General features: G+C 42.9%; 1 protein-coding gene across 1 annotated transcript in view; it reads left to right on the forward strand.

Annotated features, from left to right (window-relative positions):
• Positions 1-385: 385 nt before the first annotated feature.
• Cth (cystathionine gamma-lyase) overlaps positions 386-23440 on the forward strand; it is a 30355-nt gene continuing 7300 nt past the window's right edge. Inside the window, exons 1-9 of the mRNA XM_075981020.1 lie at positions 386-608; positions 4069-4150; positions 4705-4800; positions 6624-6733; positions 17806-17937; positions 18633-18690; positions 19214-19291; positions 20988-21140; positions 22156-22277. Of these exons, the coding sequence (XP_075837135.1) occupies positions 444-608; positions 4069-4150; positions 4705-4800; positions 6624-6733; positions 17806-17937; positions 18633-18690; positions 19214-19291; positions 20988-21140; positions 22156-22277 (996 nt within the window). The 5' untranslated portion in view covers positions 386-443. The remainder of the gene's footprint in view (positions 609-4068; positions 4151-4704; positions 4801-6623; positions 6734-17805; positions 17938-18632; positions 18691-19213; positions 19292-20987; positions 21141-22155; positions 22278-23440) is intronic.

A 23440-nucleotide genomic window follows, 5' to 3' on the forward strand; every position in this document is an offset into this window, starting at 1 on the left:
TCCGCCTTGAAGCCTGATCTTGGCGAGGATAGGGTCGCAGTCGCTGGGGAAGCAGCTCCAGAGGTCCCAGAATCCGAGTAGACCGGACTACTGAAGCTCATCCCTGCACGACTCCGGCACTCAGGGTCCCGCATGGTGGCTGGTGGCCGGAAGAGGCCCGCACCTGCGTCTCTACCCTGCGGACAAAGGGTGCTAGATCTGGACTCTGCTGCAGCCGGCTGTTCCAGTCGGCTCACTACGTGGGCGCTGCTCGGCGGCACTGGGAGGCGGGGCAGGGACACTCCGGGCAACACCTCCGTGTCGGCCAATGGGCAATGGCTTTGCCTCAGGACCCGCGCTAGTTGGCCACGTCCGCCCCGCCCCGCCCTGGATATAAACGCGAATCTCTGAACGGCTCCTGGAGATCTCATACTGAGCAAAGTCTTCCTCTCTCAGGCCCCAGCATGCAAAAGAACGCAACCCCGAACGGCTTCCTGCCCAGCTTCCAGCACTTTGCCACGCAGGCCATCCACGTGGGACAGGAGCCCGAGCAGTGGAATTCACGCGCCGTGGTGCTGCCCATCTCGCTGGCCACCACTTTCAAGCAGGACTCGCCGGGCCAGTCCTCTGTGAGTGGCAGGGCGGGTCGAACGGGCTGGGCGGGCTGGGCGGACTGCGGGAACACTCGAGACTCGTGGGTGGTCTCTGCGATTTTAAGTTAAAAATCAGAGTTGTAATTTGGTAAATTCTGTAGCAATAAAGCTGCCTGTAGCCAGTCCTCCTTTGGAAAATGAAGGCCCTGGGCTCGTGAGGAGGCTCAGCAGGTGTGCTGACTAGTTTTTTTGTTTTGTTTTGTTTTGTTTTGTTTTGTTGGGTTTTTGGTTTTTGGTTTTTCGAGACAGGGTTTCTCTGTGGCTTTGGAGCCTGTCCTGGAACTAGCTCTGTAGACCAGGATGGTCTCTAACTCACAGAGTTCCCCCTGCCTCTGCCTCCCGAGTGCTGGGATTAAAGGCGTGCGCCACCATCGCCCAGCGACGTGCTGACTAGTTTTATATTAATTTGACACAAGCTATAGTCATATGAGAGGAGGGGGACATCAACTGAGAAAGTACCTCCAGAAGATAAGGCTGTAAACAGGCAGACCAGTAGGGCATTTTCTTAATTAGTGATTGACAAGGGAGGGCTCAGCTCATTGTGAGTAGGGGACCCCTCTCTACTCCCAAACTGGTGATCCTGAGTTGTATTAGAAAGCCCCGTGAGCAAGCCAGTAAGCAGCACGTCTCCATCAGCTGTTGCCTCCAGGTTTCTGCCCTAAGGGCTTTCCATGATGAACCCTTTCTTCCCCAAATTGCTTTTGGTCATGGTGTTTTATCAGAGCAGGTAAAGGTGCTTGTCACCAAACGTGACCATCTTAGTTCAATTTTGTAATCCATATGGTGGAAGGAGAGAACCAGCTCCTGTAGTTGTTCTCTGAGCTACACCCACACACTCACACTTAAACACACTCGCACTCAAACGCACATACTAATGAAAGTCCTAGAGAGTTAAGATCAGTTCCAATAAGTGTTCAGTTAATAGCTCTTGAATACTTACACACCAAATGCATACCTAGAGTCTGTGTGTTATATGTAGTTTCATCCAGTGTTAACAAGAAGGAATCTAGCCTGAGCTAAGGTCTCAGTGTTTAAATTGAGATAACTGAGATATAGGATTACCAGCACTATGGTAACCTAGGGTTAACAAGGCTCCTGAACAGTGAAGCTAAGCTTTAATTTATCTCTTCTGCACATGGCTGCATGGGGCTGCGTTATAGCTGTGCTAAGCAATAGTTCAAACCATTTCATCATCCAGGAGAGGGGTTCTCAACACGTGAGGCACAGTGAGCCTTTCACAGGGATTGTATATCAGGTACTTACATTGAAGTTCATAACATTAGCAAAATTGCAGTTATGAAATAGCAACAAAAATAATTTAACGGTTGGGGGGGTCACTCATCTAGGCTGTGATTATGAGTACAGGGGGGTTGATTCTTGCATCAGCTCTTCTGCTAGGTTACCTGGAGGAAGCGATTTAAGCCACCCTAACCTTGAGCTGACCCTGTAAATGGGGATAATGACAGAACACAGCACAGGAGCTGCTGCAGTTATAAACTTTGTGGTACACACTCATTACTCAGAAGTACGTTGGTGTTTGCAGTCCTCACGTCTTGCTATTTCCATTTGACTACCACAGCCAGGTCAGAGAGGGTAGGTGCTTTTATAGAAAAGGAAACTGACCCAGACTCAAACACAAGCCACCAGTAAAGCCTGTAAGATGCAAATCTCATGGCATCTTCCTTCTTGGTGTATTAAAAGTCACCCAAGGTTCAGAGGACAACAGTTAGTAAAGCAATTGCTCCATGTTCCTAGGTCTTGACTGCTCTGGAAATTACCTCTGTGTGTTGTAAGTCAGATAAAGTTCTTACAAACGGCCCTTGTTCTGTGAGTCAGAGTTCCAAGGGCATCACTGTAGCAGGCAAGGATACTCCTAACTGGTGATTTGCATTCAAAACGCATGCACCACCCTCTCCAAACAAGTGGTGGGGTCTCTTCTGTAGGCCTGCTGGCTGCCTGTATGGAACAGTGTGTAAAAATTGAGTATTTGGGTATGGTATTGATGTTTAAATGGTTCGGAGAGCAAGCAGGGAAGGTTAAATCCAGTCTGTGCTCAGAATCTCCAAAAGATAATAGCATTGCAACCTTGAGAATTATCAGAAATCTTTAGTTCTGTTTAAAAAGCCACGGAATGCACAAGGTAATTTGCTGATGAAATAAGCTCTCCTACCCCATGGTAGACATCTGCCTGCTCATGAATATTTATGGAGCCTGGGGCTGTTCTAGGAGCCAAGAATTTTAGAGGAGGTTTGGTGAGTTTTCTATGAAGCAGAGACAGTAGTAGGTGTTGAAGACAGCTGGAGCCCTGTGAACTCTGTGTGCCCAGTTTATCTATACAGGAGAAAACTTTTAAAATTATTATTACTAATACTAGAAGTTTCTGGGTCCAAAACAAGGCTGTAAGTAGTGATGTGCTGTATGAGCCAAGGGGAGAAAAGTGTAGGATGTTTTTGCTTGTTGCGGGACAGCCTGACTCTAATAAGCCCAGGCTGGCCTTGAACTCACGGATCTGACTTTGCCTTTGCTGGGATTGCAGGCGTGTGTGATCACACTGGCTCATAGGATTGCCTCTTAAGTCACATTCCCTGGGTCTTACAACATTTGGCTTTGCTTTTCTTCAAGTAGGTCATCAGGCTAAATAAAGGGATTAGACGAATCTTAAGTATAAAGGAAGCCTGACACAAGGTTTTATGAAGCAACTCATGGAGGATGTTCACTGAGAATTGCTTCCTCCTTTTGTTTTGGGTCATTTTTATGGGGTTAAGATCTGAACCCTGAGCACCTGAATGACTCGTCTAACCCTCTTGCGTGCTAAATGAAGCTGCATCACTTACATCTTGGGAAGAGAAGCACAGGTTAGAGTCATGCAGTTCCCTTTTCCTAATATGTCCCTCCTAATAAGGGAAGGGTGAGGCTGACATAATTGCAATGTCATGCCAACGTTAAGGGCTGATATTGTGTGGTTAGCACACATCAAGGGATAGACAGGGAATTTATGCCTTACTCCATTTCATCCTCACAGTTTTGCAACTAGACGTTGCCTGTTAGAATATCAAGGCATTTACCTACTAGTACTAAGCTAAGAAGTGACAGGCACATCCTTCTAACCCATGCAGGTACGTCATTCTTGCTCGTTTTTATTTTATGTGTGTAGGTGTTTTGTCCTCTTGCATGTCTGTGTACTACACTGTCTGTGGAGGCCAGAAGAGGGCATCAGATCCCTTGGAACTGGAGTTCCAGATCCAGTGAGCAGTGAGCAGATCTATAGTCACAACAATGCCACACTTACGTCTTATGTCAAAATACGCCATGGCTAGGTCATAGCAAGTCACTATGGTGGGACTGACCTGCGTTTGTGACCATGTTTTATCAGGCTCTGATACTAACCAAGAGCTCTAAGATGATGAATAAATCCTCCTCCTCTTCTTATTTTCAGGGTTTCGTATATGGCCGATCTGGAAATCCCACAAGGAACTCCTTGGAAAAAGCAGTGGCTGCTCTGGACGGGGCTAAACACTGTAAGAGACTCGCTTCTATGGTGTAGGGAACAAAGAAGCACAGAAAGTAGGAAACAGAGATAGTCTCATCCCAAACTCCCGTTTTCCTCAAACAGCACACATCCTTTGGCTTTGTTTTCCAGCTTTATATACACCTGTGTTCTCACCGGTGAGCAGTAAATAGCGACAGAGCAGCAAGGCAGAGCTTATTACTCCCTTCACCTCAGGCCATCACTATGGCTCGGCCGCCAAATTGAAACCCTTGATAATAGGCTCTCAGGGGAAAGGAAGTCACTCCCAGGAAAAGTTCCTGGGAGTGAGTTCTGGTTAAGCCATCTTTGTATTTTCAGGATAAATGATGCTGAATGATCAGAATAGTGAAGAGAGAAAGTTTCATTGTGTGTGTGTGTGTGTGTGTGTGTGAAAACAGAAATGGGTAGAGAACCTCTCATGAGCAATGGCTCAGTCAGCCTGGGGAGCCATGGTGCATGCAGGTGGCACTAGTTTGTTGCTAAGATTTGAGGGTTTTTGTTTTGTTTTATTTTAGCCTATTTTAATTTGTTTTGTTACGGTAGGTTTGGCCTTTGCTTCGGGCCTAGCTGCCACCACGACGATTACCCATCTGTTAAAAGCTGGAGATGAAGTCATTTGCATTGATGAAGTATATGGAGGTAGGTGCCCTCTCGTGCCCAGTGTGTGCCAGCTGGTACAGATATAACAATGAGCCTTGAACTTCGTGGGTGCCGTTGCCAGTTTTGGGGACTGTGTTCTTTTTAAGGTGTGGCAGGCACCTCCGTGGATTTCAGATTCCACGTTCCAGAAGTGCCTATGAGAGCTTATTTGATAAGAATTGTGTTTAAGAGTTGGAACAAGGGGACTGGGTGGTAGTGTACACCTTCAATCTCAGCACTTGGGAGGCAGAGGCAGGCAGATCTCTTTGAGTTTGAGGCCAGCCTGGTCTACAGAGTGAGTTCCAGGACAGGCTCCAAAGCTACACAGAGAAACCCTTCTTGAAAAACCAAAAATAAAAAAAGGGTTGAAACAAGGATATAGGACTTGATCAGCTTCAGACACACCACAGTCTTGGTTCTGAACACACAACATATACGCTCTGGACCAGGCATGCTGTAATGCCACATGCAACCAATGAGCATCACAGAACAATTCCTGAGAGCCAGTCCTCTCCTTTCACCATGTGGGTTGCTGTGCTCGGTGGCCAGAGTCTTTAACCTGTGCGTCTCTCTAGCGATGTCTTTAGACTTGAGTGCTATGAAGAAACTGCTAACAGTTGTTCGTGCCCATGATCCTAGCACTCAGGAGGCTAAGGCAGAATTGCCATGAGTTGGCCAGGTTGGGCTGTATAGCGAGCAGTTTCATGTCAACTGGGCTACAGGGAGACTCTGTCTTTTTTCATACATTTTTAAAAAAATTATAATTACATCATTTTCCTTTTCCTCCCTTCATGCACACATACAACCCTTTGCCTGTAATCTCTCAAATTCATGGTCTCTTTTTCTTTGCTTTTTTTTGTTTGTTTGTTTTTGTTTTTGTTTTTTCAAGACAGGGCTTCTCTGTAGCTTTGGAGCCTGTCCTGGCTCTTGTAGACCAGGCTGACCTCGAACTCACAAAGATCTGCCTGCCTCTGCCTCCCAAGTGCTGGGATTAAAGGCAGGCGCCACCACCGCCCGGCTTCTTTGCTTATTGTTACATATACATGCATGTATATATGTATGTATATATGTGTATATTCCTAAATATATAAATACAAATTGCTCAGTCCAGATAATGTTAAGTATATGTTTATGGTTCCAGGTACTGGCTAACCAGCTGGGGGCTCTTCTCTGGGGGAGACCATTTCTCCCATCCTCAGAATTCTCCAGTTGTCCGTAGTTCTTTGTCTAATGCTGAGGCCTCTTTGGTTTTCCCCTTCCCGTGTTAACGTGTCCATTGGTTTCACTGTTCAGGCATTGGTTAGGGAGCCACATTGATGAGACTCCATGAGTTTATGCTCTCAACATTTCTAGGAATTTCACAGCAAGCTTCCTGCTCCCCTGAGTCTTACTATCCCCACCCTTCTGTAGTGATCCCTGAGCCCCGAGGGCAGGAATTGTGTTGTGGATGTATCAGTTGGGACCGCTGGCACCAAGTCCCTGTCTTGAACATAAACATACATGCTTGTTCATGCAGAGATCTCTACAGAAGATGCTCTGTCAGGAAGCCGCTCCTTGTTGGAAGAGTAGAGAAAGAGTAGAGAAAGGGAAGGTTGGGAAATGGTTCTGCTTCTTGCCACTTGTGGGTATCAAGTATGTTTTATTTGACTCTGGGGTGTGTCCAAGAACCATGCTACTTAGTTATACTGAGCTTGCTTTCAGCTGCATTTTTTTTTAGAGGGTTCTTTTCATTTTGGGAGTGGACAGGTCTGCAGAGAGAGGACACTTCCTGACGTCATGTTCTCTGCTGGTTCTCTTTAATATCCGACTGTGTTCTGCCTCAGGCACCAACAGGTACTTCAGGAGAGTGGCACCTGAATTTGGACTGAAGGTTTCTTTTGTGGATTGTACCCAAATCGAATTGCTAGAGTCAGCAATTACACCACAAACCAAGGTAACCAGCTGACTTTTGATTCTGTCTGTTTTCCCAATGATGTTTTAGTTATATCCTTTCTGTTCACTAGAGGATGTAATTTAAATCCAAATGACATTTTATTGAAGCTGTTGGGAACACTGAGACTGACATGGGTTAGAGTCTCTGTGGGTTGAAAGCATAATTATCTGGAGTGCACACACAAATTTTGAGGTGGAATTCCAACTGGTTCTTGAGGTAGGTGGGAAGAAAAGAGTGTTAGACAGAAAATGGTAAATACATTAAAAACCTCATTACAGGGCTGTAAAAGGAAGGAGAGATTTCCCTTTAAAACTTGGAGTGGGCCGGGTTGGAAAGATGGTTCAGTGGTCAAGAGCTCTTGGAGGGGAGGGACTTGAATTTGGTTCCTAGCACCTACACTGGGTTGGTCCATAACTGCCTGTAACTTCAGCTCCAGGATATCTGATGCCTTTGTTCTCCCTTGGCACCTGTGTTTTCATGGATAGAAGCAGATAGAGACAAACAGTGATAGATGACCACCAGGAGACAGATTGGGGGGGGCGCCAGGGGAGCCTCTTTGAAGTCAGTCCTTACAGCAATCCCAAGAACAAAGGAAATACCAAACTTTTATAAGTGTGGTGTGAAGGCGTAAGTCACAAACAATGCCACACCAATTTGGGATTATGATTAATAGGGTGATATTTATTTAAAGGGGAAAAAACTTACAGATCACTGTCAGCCCTCTGCGTAACCAGGAAGGAAGTCAAGTCACCGGCGGAGCAGGAAGTGAAGAGAGCGAGGAGAGGGAAGTGGCCGCTTTTTTAAAGGGAGAGAGACCACACCCCAAGGGGCTGGTATCTCAGCGGCGATAGGCTGGAGGAGTGGGAGGACCTCCCGTAACACCTCCCCCTTTTGTTTAAATAAGAGAGTTCTAAACCTACTATGAAATTATATACAATAAGTACAAATATCCTATTCTAACTAGCTTAGGTCTTGTATAATAAATAACTTGGCCAAGTCATGAGAGAAAAGTAACTACATCTATATAGTCTTCAACCCCATCGAAGATCTGAGAAGGGAAATAATGTTACCTGGTTAATTAGGAAGTTCAGTAAAACAACTTCCAAAACATGCAACAAATCACAGAGACAACTAGCTACCTAGGCAATCACCCAAAGTCACATTAGCAGCGTTGAAGCAACCAACTTTGGCTAAGGCCTAACATAACTGACACACCATTTTCAAAGGCAAGCAACTTTTCAAAACTATCTTACCCTGTCTTGGCAGGATAAGACAGCCCTGTTTTATCCATTGATGCACGCTCTGTATCTTGGTCAGTGGTTGAGGTATAGGCATTTCTTTGCCCCAAGGCCAGTTCTGCCAAAAGGAAAGGCTCCAGGTGGAGTGTCTTTGGTGCTCAACATTCTCTCGGGAATAGAGTGGTGTTGCCAGGAGCAATTGTGTCTCACTACCACAAAACTCTGAGTTAGATTAAAGGCCATTTTCTACAGCTCTTTGAAGAAGTTGAAGACTATCTATCTATACTGAGTATAATCTCTATATATCTAAAGAACCTGATTAGTCTAATTATAAATGACAAACTTAGATGACTATTAGTCTATATAATTCTCAATATCTATCTAACTTAAAGATTAAGACAATAAACAACTGTGAAACAAATGAGGACAATGACCTCCAAATATAAACAATGTACAAATATACATTGCAGTAGGTAAATATATATCAATACACAAACATTATATAAGTATCTTAATCAGAGGTAGAAATGTACACAGCAATATGGTAAATATATACAATACAATATATGTCAATACATAAAAATGTTTTAAACAAGGTAGAAACATGCATGCATCCAATAGTCAATATAATTTAACTTTGTATCAATATACAAGAATCTATACCAATATATTTGTCTAAAAACAGTAACTCACAATTACAAATCTATTATCCCATCATCCCTCTTTTTTTTTTTTCAAAATGATCCCTGAGCTTATAAAATTCCTCCCCCAACCCTCAATCGTATACTACTTATAATCAACCCCTAAATGATGTCCCTAAACCCAAGGGCAAACTTTACTGGGAGAGGGGATGTCGTCCTCTAGAATTACGTCCAGCTGTCATGGGGGCGACGTTCTTTCTGGGGGATCCTGTGAAAGTAGAATGATGGTTAAATTTCAAGATCAATGTCTTTTAAAATTGCCAATAGTCTCTGAGTATTTTGTGCAGGTCTGGCCAAAATGTTGTATAAGATGTGCACCATTTCAGCTAACCAAGTTGGAACTGTCTTGTGCAGCTGGTACCCAAAGCAGGTCTTGTTGTAGTGCTATCAGTATCATGACATCATATCAACCAGGTGGAGTTGTTGTTATGGGGCCCCATCTTCTTCCTGGAAACTTCAAATGTCACTTCAGGAAAAACTCATTGTTCATTATGAGAAACTTAAGCATTAATCATATAGACATATATATATATATTCAATGAAAGACATGATAGATATATTCAATGAAAAGTATGATAGATATGAAGAAAAGCAAAGATGTTTTCTAAACTCATATTTCTTTCTGTCCCACATCATGGCTCTTGACATGAGACAGAAACTCCAGAAACTCTGGGTTTTTCTCTTACTAACAGGCTTGGAATTGGAGAGGGACTGAGCCAGAGTCCAACTTCAAAACCAGCTTTATAAATTTAGAAATATGGTTTAATATTACTTACACAACCCATTCAGTTTTCTTGATATTTCCTATCGGGCAGGTATTTTTCCATCTGTCAGTATCCAAACATCCAGGGTCCCTTGAATTTCTCAAAGATGAGTGTTTTCCTGTGGAGATAAGAACAGAACCCTGCCCCCATTCTATATGTTTTTCTTACCACCTGTATGAATATCATCATTGTGGATGAGTTGTCATTTCTCCTTTCCAAGAGGTTTCTCTTCTTCAAATCGAAACTTTATTAATTTTGATGGTATCCACAATTTTTCTTCTCCTGTGGAAACAAGAGCAAAACCCCTTCCCCAACGTAGCACATCTCCTGGCTTCCACTGAGAGGTCAGCACATCTTTGAAATAAATCGGTTGATTTAGTTCAGCAGACTTTTCCATTATCCAATGTCTCTCTGCTGCTGTCGTTCCTTTCTCATTAGCGTTAAGAAAATTCAAGGTTAATAAAGCATTATGTAATCTATTTCTGGGGGTATTTTCGGTCCCTTTCTGTTTGTTCATCATATCCTTTATAGTACGATTTGATCTTTCTATAACTGCCTGACCTGTAGGATTATTTGGTATACCTGTAATGTGTTTTATATTATAATAATCAAAAAAGCGTTTCATTTTCTTAGATACATATGCTGGACCATTATCTGTCTTTATTTGCGCAGGTATACCCATGATGGCCATAACTTCCAATAAATGTGTGATTACTGAATCAGCCTTTTCTGAGCTCAGGGCAGTAGCCCATTGAAAACCTGAATACAGGTTTCTATGTCTATGGTGTGGTGTACATATTTTAATTTACCAAATTCTATAAAGTGGAACACATCCATCTGCCAGATTTCATTTCTCTTAGTGCCCTTTGGGTTACTCCCTGCAGGCAACGGTGTTTGATTATAGAAAGAACAAGTAGGACATCTCTTTATAATGTCCTTAGCTTGTTGCCAAGTAATGGAAAATTCTTTCTTTAGGCCTTTACTATTGACATGATGCTTCTTATGAAATTCTGAGGCCTGCAACACACTTCCAATCAATAATTGATCAATCTCAGCGTTGCCTTGGGCTAGAGGACCAGGCAGACCTGTATGGGACCGGATGTGTGTTATGTACATCGGACAAAGCCTGTTCCTGATTATGTCTTGTACCTGGATAAACAATGAAGTCAACTCTGTGTCATCTGGTATAAATTCAGCGGTTTCAATATGCAAGATAACTCTTTCTGCATATTGTGAATCTGTAACTATATTAAGAGGTTCTTTAAAATCCCTTAGCACCATAAGAATGGCATATAATTCTGCCTTCTGGACAGAATTATAAGGGCTTTGTTCCACCTTACTCAATTCATCTGACTTGTAACCTGCTTTCCCTGATTTATTTGCATCAGTATAGAACGTATGGGCTCCAGTTATTGGAGCATCACGTACAATTCTAGGAAGAATCCAAGAAGTTCTTTTTATGAGGTTAAGTCTACCACTTTTGGGATAGTTGCTATTAATTTCTCCCAAAAAATTAGCACAAGCTCTTTGCCACGGTTCATTGTCTTCCCATAACTTTTTTATTTCTTCAGTAGTAAAAGGCACTATAATTTCTGCTGGGTCTATACCTGCTAGTTGACGAAGTCTCAGCTTACCTTTTATAATTAATTCAGAGACTTTTTCCACATAAGTTTTTAATTTTTTACTTGGTTTATTAGGTATAAATATCCACTCTAAAATAATATCTTCCCTCTGCATTAGAATCCCTGTAGGAGAAATTCTGGAAGGCAATATGACTAGGATGCAGCTAAGATTTGGGTTCACCCTATCCACATGTGCCTCCTGTAATTTTTCCTCAATCATTGTCAGTTCCTTTTCTGCTTCAGCTGTCAGTTTTCTTGGACTATTCAAATCTTTATCACCATCTAAGGTTTTGTTTAAATGAACTATTAGATCAGGTGTTATCCCAACAGCTGGTCGTAGACTGGAAATGTCTCCTAACAATCTTTGGAAGTCATTAAGAGTCTTTAACCGGTCTCTCCTAATTTGTGCCTTTTGCGTTTTAATTTTCTCTAACCCTATTCTGTAACCTAGGTAATTAATAGAATTTCCTCTTTGAATCTTTTCAGGGGCAATTTGTAATCCCCACCTAGGCAAGACTTTCTTTACTTCTTCAAACATCCTTTCTAAAGTATCTTTATTTGAATCAGATAACAAGATGTCATCCATGTAATGATAAATAATGGACTTGGGGAATTGTTTACGAATTATTTCCAATGGCTTACTTACAAAATATTGGCACAGTGTAGGACTATTGAGCATACCCTATGGGAGGACAGTCCATTGATATCTCCTATTGGGCTGAGAATTATTATAAGTAGGCACTGTGAAGGCAAATTTTTCTCTATCCTTTTCTTGTAACGGTATAGTGAAAAAACAATCTTTCAAATCAATAACTATAAGAGGCCATCCTTTTGGTAACAGAGAAGGCAAAGGAATTCCAGATTGTAGTGAGCCCATAGGTTGAATTACTTTGTTGACAGCTCTTAGATCTGTCACCATTCTCCATTTACCAGATTTCTTTTTTACAACAAACACAGGAGAATTCCAAGGGCTGGTTGATTCTTCAATGTGGTGAGCATCTAGTTGCTCCTGCACCAGCTGTTCCAATGCCTGTAGTTTATCTTCAGCTAGAGGCCACTGTTTGATCCATATTGGCTTCTCAGTTAGCCATTTTAAAGGTAGGGCTGTTGGTACCTCTAAAGGTTTGGTATTTGCTGTATGTTCTTGTATAGCCTGAATGGCTAGTGACCTTTTTCCATAATACCTCATCATATACTTCCCAGAATTATGAGTTCCTGGAACTACAGGAATGTTAATCTGGGTATTCCATTGCTGTAGCAGGTCACGGCCCCATAAATTTATGGCAATATTGGCTATATATGGCCTTAGTCTTCCTATTTGCCCTTCGGGCCCTATGCATTCAACCCATCTTGTGCTTTGTTTTACACGAGATAGGGTTCCAATTCCCAGGAACTGAACATCTACCTCTTGAAGAGGCCAATTCGGATGCCAAGATTCTGGGGTAATGATACTTACATCCGCACCTGTGTCTAATAAGCCTTCAATAAAAGTGCCATTTATACAGACTCTTAGCTTTGGTCTTTGATCATTAATAGAAGTCTGCCAAAATATACGTTTACTCTGTCCAACTGGGTTTTTTGACTCATCCTCCACATGGATTTCATCATTTAGACCAGTATTACTTTTTACAGCAGAAATTGGAGCTTTTAATTTTCTTGGTGAGGCACGTTCTCCACTGTGACTGGGAATGACTGGGCCACTGTTGGCTTGGGGGCCTGCGAGAGGCCCCTCAAGGAGTTTCCCGACGGTATCGGGTTGCCTTGTTTGTCTGTTGTTGACCTGCATTCATTGGACCAATGTCGGCCTTTACCGCATCTCCTACATATACCTGAAGGCCTAGGTCTCCTATCTTTGTCATTCCCAGAGGAGATAATATTCCTAGAAATTCTGTGCCTGCAATCCCTTTTCAGATGTCCTAATTTACCACAATTAAAACACCTGGCAGTTTGATGTCTCCTCATTGCTGTGGAAATCGCTTCTCCTACCCAAGATTCATCGTTATAGCTAAACGTCTCAACATTCATCGTATGCTGAATCCATTCATCCATAGGTGCTGATCTAGACTTTAAAGGCCCAATTATCTTTTTGCATTCTATGTTTGCATTCTCAAAAGCTAGAGATTCAAGAAGTATTCGTCTAGCTTCTGGGTCTGTTACCCCTATGTCCAGAGCCTTAATTAATCTTTGCAAAAAGTCAATAAAGGGTTCTCTCTGTCCCTGCCTAATTCTGGTATATGATTCAACCCTTTTTGCTGGATCTTGTATCCTATTCCAAGCATTTAAAGCTGCTTGGTGACATAGACACAGTACTTCATCATCATAAAGAGCTTGGACCTGTGGATCAGCATATTCTCCTGCACCAAGAATTTGATCTTGGGAAACCTCAATACCTTTTGCTCTTCCTTGCTGTTCCATATGTTTGGATTCTTCTCTGAAATAAATTCCAAACATCAAGGAAGGTCCATTATCTAAAACTGCAGACACTAACTGATGGAAATCATGGGGGGTAGCTCTAGCATTAGAAGCCCAAGTCCTTATCATTTCCTTTACGTATGCAGAGTGCAAGCCAAAATTAACAATAGCTTGCTTAATTTCTTTTAGATCATTCATTGCTATTGGCGTCCATCTAGCTTCTCTGACTCCCTTTGAGCCTTTAGAAGTTGACGCTTTGTCAGAATTAAGTATAGGGTATGCTGCTAAAACCTTTGGTAAGCCAGTTCTAATAGCTGGTGTTGGCATTGTATCCTGTCCTTGTGCCTTATTACTCTGTTCACCAGCTCCAATCATTTCTTCAATCATTTCAAGTCTTTTTATTATTGTCTCTTTTGAATCCTTAATCTCCTGACCTGCATGAGTTTCTAGTAAAGATTGTATGGTTCTTAGGAGTGCCATGATCTTCCTAAATGATAGAATATGCAAAAGAATACTGAAACCTAATAACCAGTAAATTAAGTTATCCCCATAGTCATATAAACCTTGCATGATATAACCCATTGTATTGGTAACCAGAACAGTAAAATTCGCGTTGGAAACGAGAACTGCCATATTACCTATTATCCAGCAGGTGGCGCTGTTGCCAAGTCTCGACGAAAACACGGTCCTGTTTCAGAGTCCGCCTAGTATTTGTTAAAAACTGGAAAATGTAAGTTGCTCAACAAAGTAAATGTAATTAAATCAATTCCAGAGATGGAACCAGAAACCTAGAATCCAGGGGTAGAGAAGAGCAATCTGGAAGCTACTTATGCCTCCACGTGACAGAGTCACCCTGAGGGGTTGCAGCTTTCAGCAACCGCGTGCTCTGGTTCGCGCCACTTAAGAGCTGTGCTTGCAAGGGAGATTTGAAAACGACTCAGAAAAGAGCAAATCACGCGGGCAGAGACTACGCGGGCCTGTGGAGTTTAAATCCACAGGCAGCGGCTGAGGAAGCAAGGGCTCCCGCCAAGCCGAACAAGCGCCCGCCAAGCCGAACTCGCGGCTGCGAGCCGGGAGAGGTTCTAAAACCAAACGTTGGGCGCCAAATGAAGGCGTAAGTCACAAACAATGCCACACCAATTTGGGATTATGATTAATAGGGTGATATTTATTTAAAGGGGAAAAAACTTACAGATCACTGTCAGCCCTCTGCGTAACCAGGAAGGAAGTCAAGTCACCGGCGGAGCAGGAAGTGAAGAGAGCGAGGAGAGGGAAGTGGCCGCTTTTTTAAAGGGAGAGAGACCACACCCCAAGGGGCTGGTATCTCAGCGGCGATAGGCTGGAGGAGTGGGAGGACCTCCCGTAACAGTGGTGGGGTTTTCAGGAAGTTTCACACCAGCTGATTTAGTTCAACATTATATACACAACAGAGAGCTTGAATGATCCAGACACCTTAAACTAGGGACTGCAGTTAGTCACGGCACAGCCTGCTTCTTAACACCGTCCCAGAGAGAGTTGTTGAGAGGTGTGGACTTTTGTTTTGTTTTGTTTTTCGAGACAGGGTTTCTCTGTAGCTTTGGATCCTGTCCTGGAACACTAGCTCTTGTAGACCAGGCTGGCCTCGAACTCACAGAGATCCGCCTGCCTCTGCCTCCCAAGTGCTGGGATTAAAGGCATGTGCCACCACCACCCAGCAAGAGAGGTATGGGCTTTTTAAAGGGGCCCCTTTAGGGGGCAGATCAGTGTTCTAACTATAAGTTTAAATTTTTTATGTGCATTGTATTAGAAGCTAGCGTGGATTTAATCTCTCAGCTCCACCCATTATTTTTTGTAAAAAATTAAATTCAAAAGTAATAGTTCTCAAACATACCAAGCTACCAAAGCATAGCATTGTTCAAAGAGCATAGACCTCCCCAGTCCAGGAACTTTGATCTCAGCTCTGAGAAGCTTGTGTTCCTTGGAAGGTATTTGTGCCTGAATAGCAGATGTGGTATTTGGGGACCTCATTTAAATTCTGCAGGAGCGAAAGGCCAGTGTCTTTTATGAGTGAACCTTTCTAACTCTGTTAAGGATTAAAATGTTAAACTTGTACCCCAGCTCATGTGGCAGTGAATGCTAAAAGGTAGAAGTCCTTCACACAAAGGATTCTTTCTAGATCAGCACTGGGGCAGCTTTTACTAAGTAAAGTTTGCTTTCAAGGAAGTTGTGCTTTTATATTGCTTGATTCTCGAGAAAGGGATTTATTCAAATAGCTGGTCTGAGACTTCCTAATGGAAGAAAGCAGAACATGAGTATGATAAATTTTATCAATACTGTTTTATTTGCTGGCCCTTTAGTCTCTTGAATTAAAATATTTTCCCCTGAAATAAGGCTCTGCTTTTGAAGTAATATATATTATATTTATTTATTTTATGTGTATGGGCATTTTGTCTCCATGAACACATGTGTACCATGTATATATCTGCTACCTGTGGAGGGCAATGGATCCTTTCGAACTAGAATTGCAGATGGTTGGGAATCACCGTGTAGGTGCTGGGAGTCAAACACGGGTCTTCTCATGGATAAATGCTCTTTACTGATCTATCTCTCCAGACCCTGTTGTCAAATTTTAAAGTCCATATAAAACCTGTTTTGTCTTAGTTACTTTTTTCATTTTTTTAATTTTTAAATTATCTTGATTAGAATTTATTATTCTTACCCAGAAGTCATTTTTACAGTTCTTTAAGTAAATCAAGATGTTCAAACTACTTGTTAGTAGTGAACTTCCAGATAGGGACTGTATTTAACTAGACATCTTATCTATCCAGATATGTAAAAAAAAGCCATTAGTTCTTATAAAAGAAAGCTATAAGTAATACATTTCAATGCAGATACACCTTATTAACATTGTTTTCACTTGGTATTTGTAGGACCTGTTGAGGGTGCACGTCATAACTGGATTGGGATAGATCAGAGCTCTGTCAGTGAACCTAACTTTCTGCATGGCTGCCGCACTTCCTCAAGTTTTGAGTTTCTAGTGCATTTGTTGTTATTCAACTCTGAAAGTGTTCCTGGCACCCTGGTCTTTAATGAACCTTTAATCCTCTTTAATGAAAATCCTAGGATGTTTAGAGTAGAGTTGCTTGTAATCCAGACTCTTGGGTAGCTGATGGTAACCTTGGACTTGTGATCCACCTGCCTCTATTACTTGAATGTTTTAATGTGGGTATCACCCCTAAGCCCACAAAGTGCTGGTTTATCAAATACTAGGGATTGATTCTAGGCTTCATGAACACTAGGAAAGATCTTTACTGAGCTACTTCCCCAGAGTGAGGATATATTTTTATATATTTTTATACAATTTGTTGACAGAAATTTCTGTCCCACCTGGTCCCGCAACTGTTCAGTCCCAAAGAAACACACAGAGGTCTACATTAGTTATAAACTGGTTGACCTAATAGCTCAGGCTTTCTTATTAACTAATGCTTACATCTTACATTAGCTCATAATTCTTTTTTTGTTTTTTTGTTTTTTCAAGACAGGGTTTTTCTGTGGTTTTGGAGCCTGTCCTGGAACACACAGAGGTCTACATTAGTTATAAACTGGTTGACCTAATAGCTCAGGCTTTCTTATTAACTAATGCTTACATCTTACATTAGCTCATAATTCTTTTTTTGTTTTTTTGTTTTTTCAAGACAGGGTTTTTCTGTGGTTTTGGAGCCTGTCCTGGAACTAGCTCTTGTAGACCAGGCTGGTCTCGAACACACAGAGATCCGCCTGCCTCTGCCTCCCAAGTGCTGGGATTAAAGGCGTGTGCCACCACTACCTGGCCTTAGCTCATAATTCTTGTCTGTGTTAACCACGTGACTTGATACCTTTTATCAATGAGGCCTTCTCATATTGCTTCTTCTGTGTCTGGGAGACAACTACAGACTGAGCTTTTCCTCATCCTAGAATTCTCCTGTTCCTGTTGCCCCGCCTATACTTCCTGCCTGGCTACTGGCCAATCAGCGTTTCATTGAAACAATACAAGTGACAAATTTTTACAGGGTACAAGACCATTGTCCCACAGCAACAATCTATATTATTTGTCTTTGAGAACAGAAGCTCCAGACACCGTGTCTTTGTTTTGTAAGGTAAACATTACCAACCATTTTGGGCAGAAGAGGACTTGCAGAAGACAGAAGGAAATTTACGAACAATGGCCCATCAGAAATTTAGCTAGGATTCAAACCTGACTATTCCACCTTCATTATCTCTTTCCAGCATGGGAAGTAGTAACTTTCTATGTTGTGGTATATGAGATGTATACATGGGTGGTATTTTTACATACTGTTGTTTGCTGAATTACTGTAGCTTGTTTGGATTGAAACACCCACAAACCCAACCTTGAAGATGACTGACATCGAAGCCTGTGCACGCATCGTCCACAAGCATGGAGACATCATTTTGGTTGTAGATAACACTTTCATGTCTGCATATTTCCAGGTAAATGAAAGGAAGGCTTTTTGCTGTGATCAAAAATCCACATAGTTATCTGTAATTAGAAAAGAAAGGACTACTTTATAATATAATCATTATCAAACTCAAAATAGTTACATATCAAAATATAACTATTATTGATTAGAAAAAGAATCATATTTGGACCTGTTTTTGCATTAGTTAATATAATTTTAAAACTGTGTTGCTATGTCTTTGGAGCTTTGTTGGGAACAGTGAACCCCAAACATAGGCGTTAACACATTTACCAGGCCATATTGATAAGAATAGACCCTATGACAGGAACATGGTGGATGGATTCTCAGAGTCCATGTATCTCGGAAGTAACGGGATCCTTTGTAGCAATGAAGAGAGGTTACCTGGCTTCCTTGCCTCTCTGACCGTATAAAGGAAGGTGTAGGGAGAATTGGCCTGAGCCTGCCTCCTGTTTCAATGCAAGCTGCACCTTCAGAGTCTGAGCCTAGTCTATTTTTGTTTGATTTTGTTTTCTTTGGGATGCTTCTTTGGTAGAAGGATATGGACGGGCAGACTCAAGGTCTTAGAAAACTAAAAATTTGTGGATTCTCACTCAGCATGGTTGAGATGGATTCCACTGGGATCTGAGGCAACAGATTCAAGTGGATATAATGGCGCCTTTCAGATGGTTTCTCATTTGAAGTAAAAATGTCTTTTTTTTCTTTCAGCGACCTTTGGCTCTGGGTGCTGATATTTGTATGTGTTCTGCCACAAAATACATGAATGGTAAGATAAGTATAGCTTGCATCTTAAATATTCTTCCCCGCAGATAAATGATGGTGGCCAGGGTTAGGCATGTTGGATCCCTCTGCTATTATGTAGGATTTATTTGTGACTTGTGTTACAAAGTAAAATAAAAAGATGTTGATGTAGCTGAGGCTAGTCTGGAACTCACTCCTTGCCAAGGCTAGCCGTGAATTTCTGATCTCCCTATGTCCCAGGCACTGGAGGGGTACATTACCACACTCAGAATCTCATTTCTCATAAACAAAACTGCATTCATGGCTCATAGGGTTTACTGTGAGGGGTTACACTTTCATTTTGCTGGCAGCCTGGAGACTCTGACTCTTGATATGGCTTTTACTTTACTGCTTTAGGTATGGTCACTGCAATAAAACTGAGTAAAGTTCAAAAAAGAGAAGACTTTCCTCTTAGGATTTTTTTCAAGAGAAAAATCACAGTTTGGCAATTATGAATTGAAGAATAGACACCAATTGTTGTTGACGGTGATGTTTTTGTTTTGTTGTAGGTCACAGTGATGTTGTCATGGGCTTAGTGTCTGTTAATTCGGACGAGCTCAATAATCGGCTTCGTTTCCTGCAGAATTGTAAGTGGTCAGAAGCCTGGGTTGCTTTGTGTGTGTGTGGTGTGTGTGTGTGTGTGTGTGTGTGTGTGTGTGTGTGTGTGTGCGCGCGCGCAGTCTAGAAGAGGGCACTCTCCACCTTAGTCCTTGAGACAGGGTTACCACTCACACCCATAGCTAAGTACCAGTGATCCTCTGCCTCTGTCCAGCACAGCACTGGGGTTACATAGCCATGCCCAGCTTTCTACGTGGGTGCTGGGATCCTAAGTGAGGCCCTCATTCTTGTACAGCAAACATTGTTGTGCATCGATCCATCTCTCCAGCCCCTTAAGACTGGATTCTCGCTGGGCGGTGGTGGCGCACGCCTTTAATCCCAGCACTCGGGAGGCAGTGGCAGGTGGATCTCTGTGAGTTCGAGGCCAGCCTGGTCTACAAGAACTAGTTCCAGGACAGGATCCAAAGCTACGGAGAAACCCTGTCTCAACCCCTCTCCCCCCCAAAAAAAGACTGGATTCTCGTTATGCCACCAGAGATTACGCTTGATATTTGTATTTAGGGAAAGATAAGGAAAAAAGGTTATAAAAACATAGTTATACTCAGTGTTAGATAAGCAGATAGGCAGGAAGATCTCTGAGTTCCAGGCCAGCCTGGTCTACACACTAAGGTTCAAGCCAGTTAGAGCTACAGAGTGAGAGACCCTGTCTCAGACAAAAAATAGAGTTATAGCATAACACGATTTTATGACTTCATGACATCATTTAAGGAAGGAATTTTGTTTTTTGCTTAACAAAATTGTTAAAACTGGAGTGAGTTTTTAAGACTCAGTGGGGTGTTTTAAGCCTGAAGTGTTGGCTTCCATGTCCATAAGTACCTGGACTGGTGGTTGGATTTGAGTAGCACTGGAGCCCTAAACATACACCTCTCTATACATTAAATTCCTTTGCTGGTAGCTTGCTCAGTTTGTCTCAACTACAGGTGATCACTATATTCTGACCGATAAGAGACAGACATGATTAAAAATTAAAATACCCTTCTAGATATTGCTCTTAAAGTAAGCAAAGGGGTTGAGGAGGTGGAGTTGATTGAGTGCTTGATAAATAAGAAGGAATGAGATGGCTGGAGCTGCTCGTGCAGAGAACCTCAGTTCAGTTCCCAGCACCCACATGTTAGGGTTCACAACCACTTATAGCAATTATTCCCAGGATCTGACTCACTCTGCAGGCACTATACGCATGCACACCCTCCCCCTCACACACATACACATATACACATAATTTAGAATTAAAATAAAACCTTTAAAAACAGAAATAAGGTGTGTGTTAGTTGACTGTGAGGCAACAATCATGACCACACTGCAGATTTTCTCTGTGGTGCATCTCAAAGATGTGATGGCCCACACTGACGTGCAGGGTCATGGAATTGTACAGGACAGTCTGCTCACAGTGGCCCACACTGTTGTATGTCTATCTCCTCACAGCTAAGGTCTCATCTTGGTTTCCTAGTTATAAGACAGACATGTCTCTTCTTCAGAGCACATTTCTCTAAGTGCATTTTTGTTTTCATTCTATGCTTCCCATTCAACATAGCGATTTCTCCCTAAAACACAAACATTGAGCTTACAGCTAGATGTTTCTGAGTCACTATGTTGAAAAAGAAGAACCAGAGGATTCCTTGAGTCCCCTGGTACCTTCAAGCTAACCCAACATTTGTTCTCTTCCAGCAATTGGGGCGATTCCTTCCCCCTTTGATTGCTACCTCTGCTGCCGAGGCCTGAAGACTCTGCAGGTCCGAATGGAGAAACACTTCAAGAATGGGATGGCAGTGGCTACTTTCCTGCAGTCAAATCCCCGGGTAGAGAAGGTTATTTATCCTGGTATGTCAACCTGAGTTCTAAGCAGTTCTGTCTAGGTTAAGACTTTATGTGGGTCATTCTTTGTGAGTCTCTGTTTTCATGTAATTTTACGTTGTTCATTGGTTATTGTCCTTGTGTGTCAGGCTCTGGAATCAGCATGGTGGAGAGTGGACAGACAAGATAAGCTGGGGCAGTGGAGGTCAGGTGCTGAGAACAGCCTCACACGCTAGATGCCTCTGTGGTTTTAGCTCTGAGGCTGTGTATACTTCAGTCACAGGATAATTCTTGGTTGGTTGAAGGGTGAGACCCTGCTGTCGCTTTTTCAACACGATAATCGGACATAACTTCTTCCCACCGAAAGTTAATGTAGCAGGATCCCCCTCAGCCTCTTTTCAGTTCACACCCCTTTTCAGGGAGACGAGCAGAATCATCCTCACCCCTTGTTTATGCTACCAATTACCAGCTAAGCTGTCATGGGCTCCTGCAACCTTGTTCTTAGAGCCTGTGCTATGGGATCATGAGTGTAGGGTGGTTAAGATTTGTCTTCAAGGAAATTGGATAAGCTGAAGTTGAAATGTATGAGCTCAGATCTCCACCTGTGTGCTTGCTGGAATGCATTTTAGATCCAGGGAGAGGGAAAGGCTCTGATCTATGCCCCAGGGAGCGGGTGGCACTTGTTAAACGCTCACAGCTGAGTATTTCCAGAGACGTCCAACAACTCTTAGACCTGTTTTCTCTAGGAATATGAGTCCAATATTAATAAAATAAATGGATTTGGCCTCATGGAGACAGTCTTGTTCCTAAAATACATTAATCAAGGAGTCCCAGAAGGATTAATTTAACAAGGGAGTCCAGACATGCAGAGGTCCTGAATGAAAGAGCTCATACTGATGGAGTTGAGAAGGGAGATGTGGCCAGGGCACGGGAGGACCCTGCTGTCAGGCTTACCTGAAGCTAACTTCGGGGACAGTGGACTTGTCCCCTTGAACTATGTGTGGCTCTGGAATGAGACCGCTTCTGTGCTTTGTGTTTCCAGGGCTACCCTCCCACCCTCAGCATGAGCTGGCCAAGCGCCAGTGCACAGGCTGCCCGGGGATGGTCAGCTTCTACATCAAGGGTGCTCTGCAGCACGCCGAGACTTTCCTCAAGAGTCTAAAGGTGAGCTCAGCATTCATCCCCCGAAATTTCCTTGTGGCTCATACTCACGCCCAGCTTTGGGCTTGCAGGCCACTCCCATAAGACAGAACAAAGCTCTCCGGGCACAACTCTATCTATAAGATTTGAAGGACAGTATTAACTTCAGACATGTAGTAAAATTAAGACAGGCAGTTCTAGCTACCTGGCACACTGAGGCAGGAGGATCATGTGATCCTTTAAGTCTGAGACGGGATTAGGCAACATAATAAGAATCTGTCTCAAAAAAAAAAAAGGAATAAATTTCATGGCACTGTAATACAATCTTAGTTCTTATTGCTGCTATAATACCCAGGACTGGATATATTAGCCTGTTTTTCATTACTATGATGAAATGCTCGAGATAGGCTACTTTATAAGTAAAGGTTTACTTCATTGGCTGTTCGAGGTCAAAAGCATAAGGTCAGAGTTAGTTGGCCCTTCCTTGTGCCCTCTACCGAGGGTCTCGTGTCAGATGGCATCCTGTGTAGGAGTAAGAGCAATCACCAGTTAGGAAGGTCAGCTGGGGGCAGGCTTGCTTTGATGGTAATTGACAGTATCTTGGTTAGTTCTCCCCTCCTTGGCCTCAAGTCTCCCTCCAAGCCTCACTTCTTTAAAAGCATGTCACACTGAAGACCTCGACTCCAACCCATGAACTTTGGTGGGACCCACCTCACCCAAGCCAGGCCAGTCACTCAGCATACAGTTCTGGAGGCTGAAGGGATCCAGCCACCTGCTGGTATCCACATAACAAAGATTGAAAGGGCGTGTGGAAGCAAGAAGACAAGGAGCAGGCCCAGGAGTTCTGGGTGCCGCTCGTCCAGTGAGCGTGAATCAAAGTGGCACCACTGACCGTTACCCTCCAAGAGATGCTTCTCTGACCGTTACCCTCCAAGAGATGCTTCTCTGCAGGACATCATCACCAATTGCACAGGGAACCCAGGGCAGACCACGTGCAAACTAAAGCAACCTTTGGACTAAGAAGTTTCCCTTCTCTGTGGCAGTTAAAGGGGGTGTTAAGAGGTGCCCCATAACTGGGTGTGGTGGCACCACCTTTAATCCTAGCTTTCAGGAGGCAAAGGCAGGCAGGTAGTACAAGTTCAAGGCCAGCCTGGTCTACAAAGGGAGTTCCAGAACTGTTGTACAGA

This window comes from Microtus pennsylvanicus, chromosome 7 (genome assembly GCF_037038515.1).
Source record: "Microtus pennsylvanicus isolate mMicPen1 chromosome 7, mMicPen1.hap1, whole genome shotgun sequence".
Lineage (NCBI taxonomy): Eukaryota > Metazoa > Chordata > Mammalia > Rodentia > Cricetidae > Microtus > Microtus pennsylvanicus.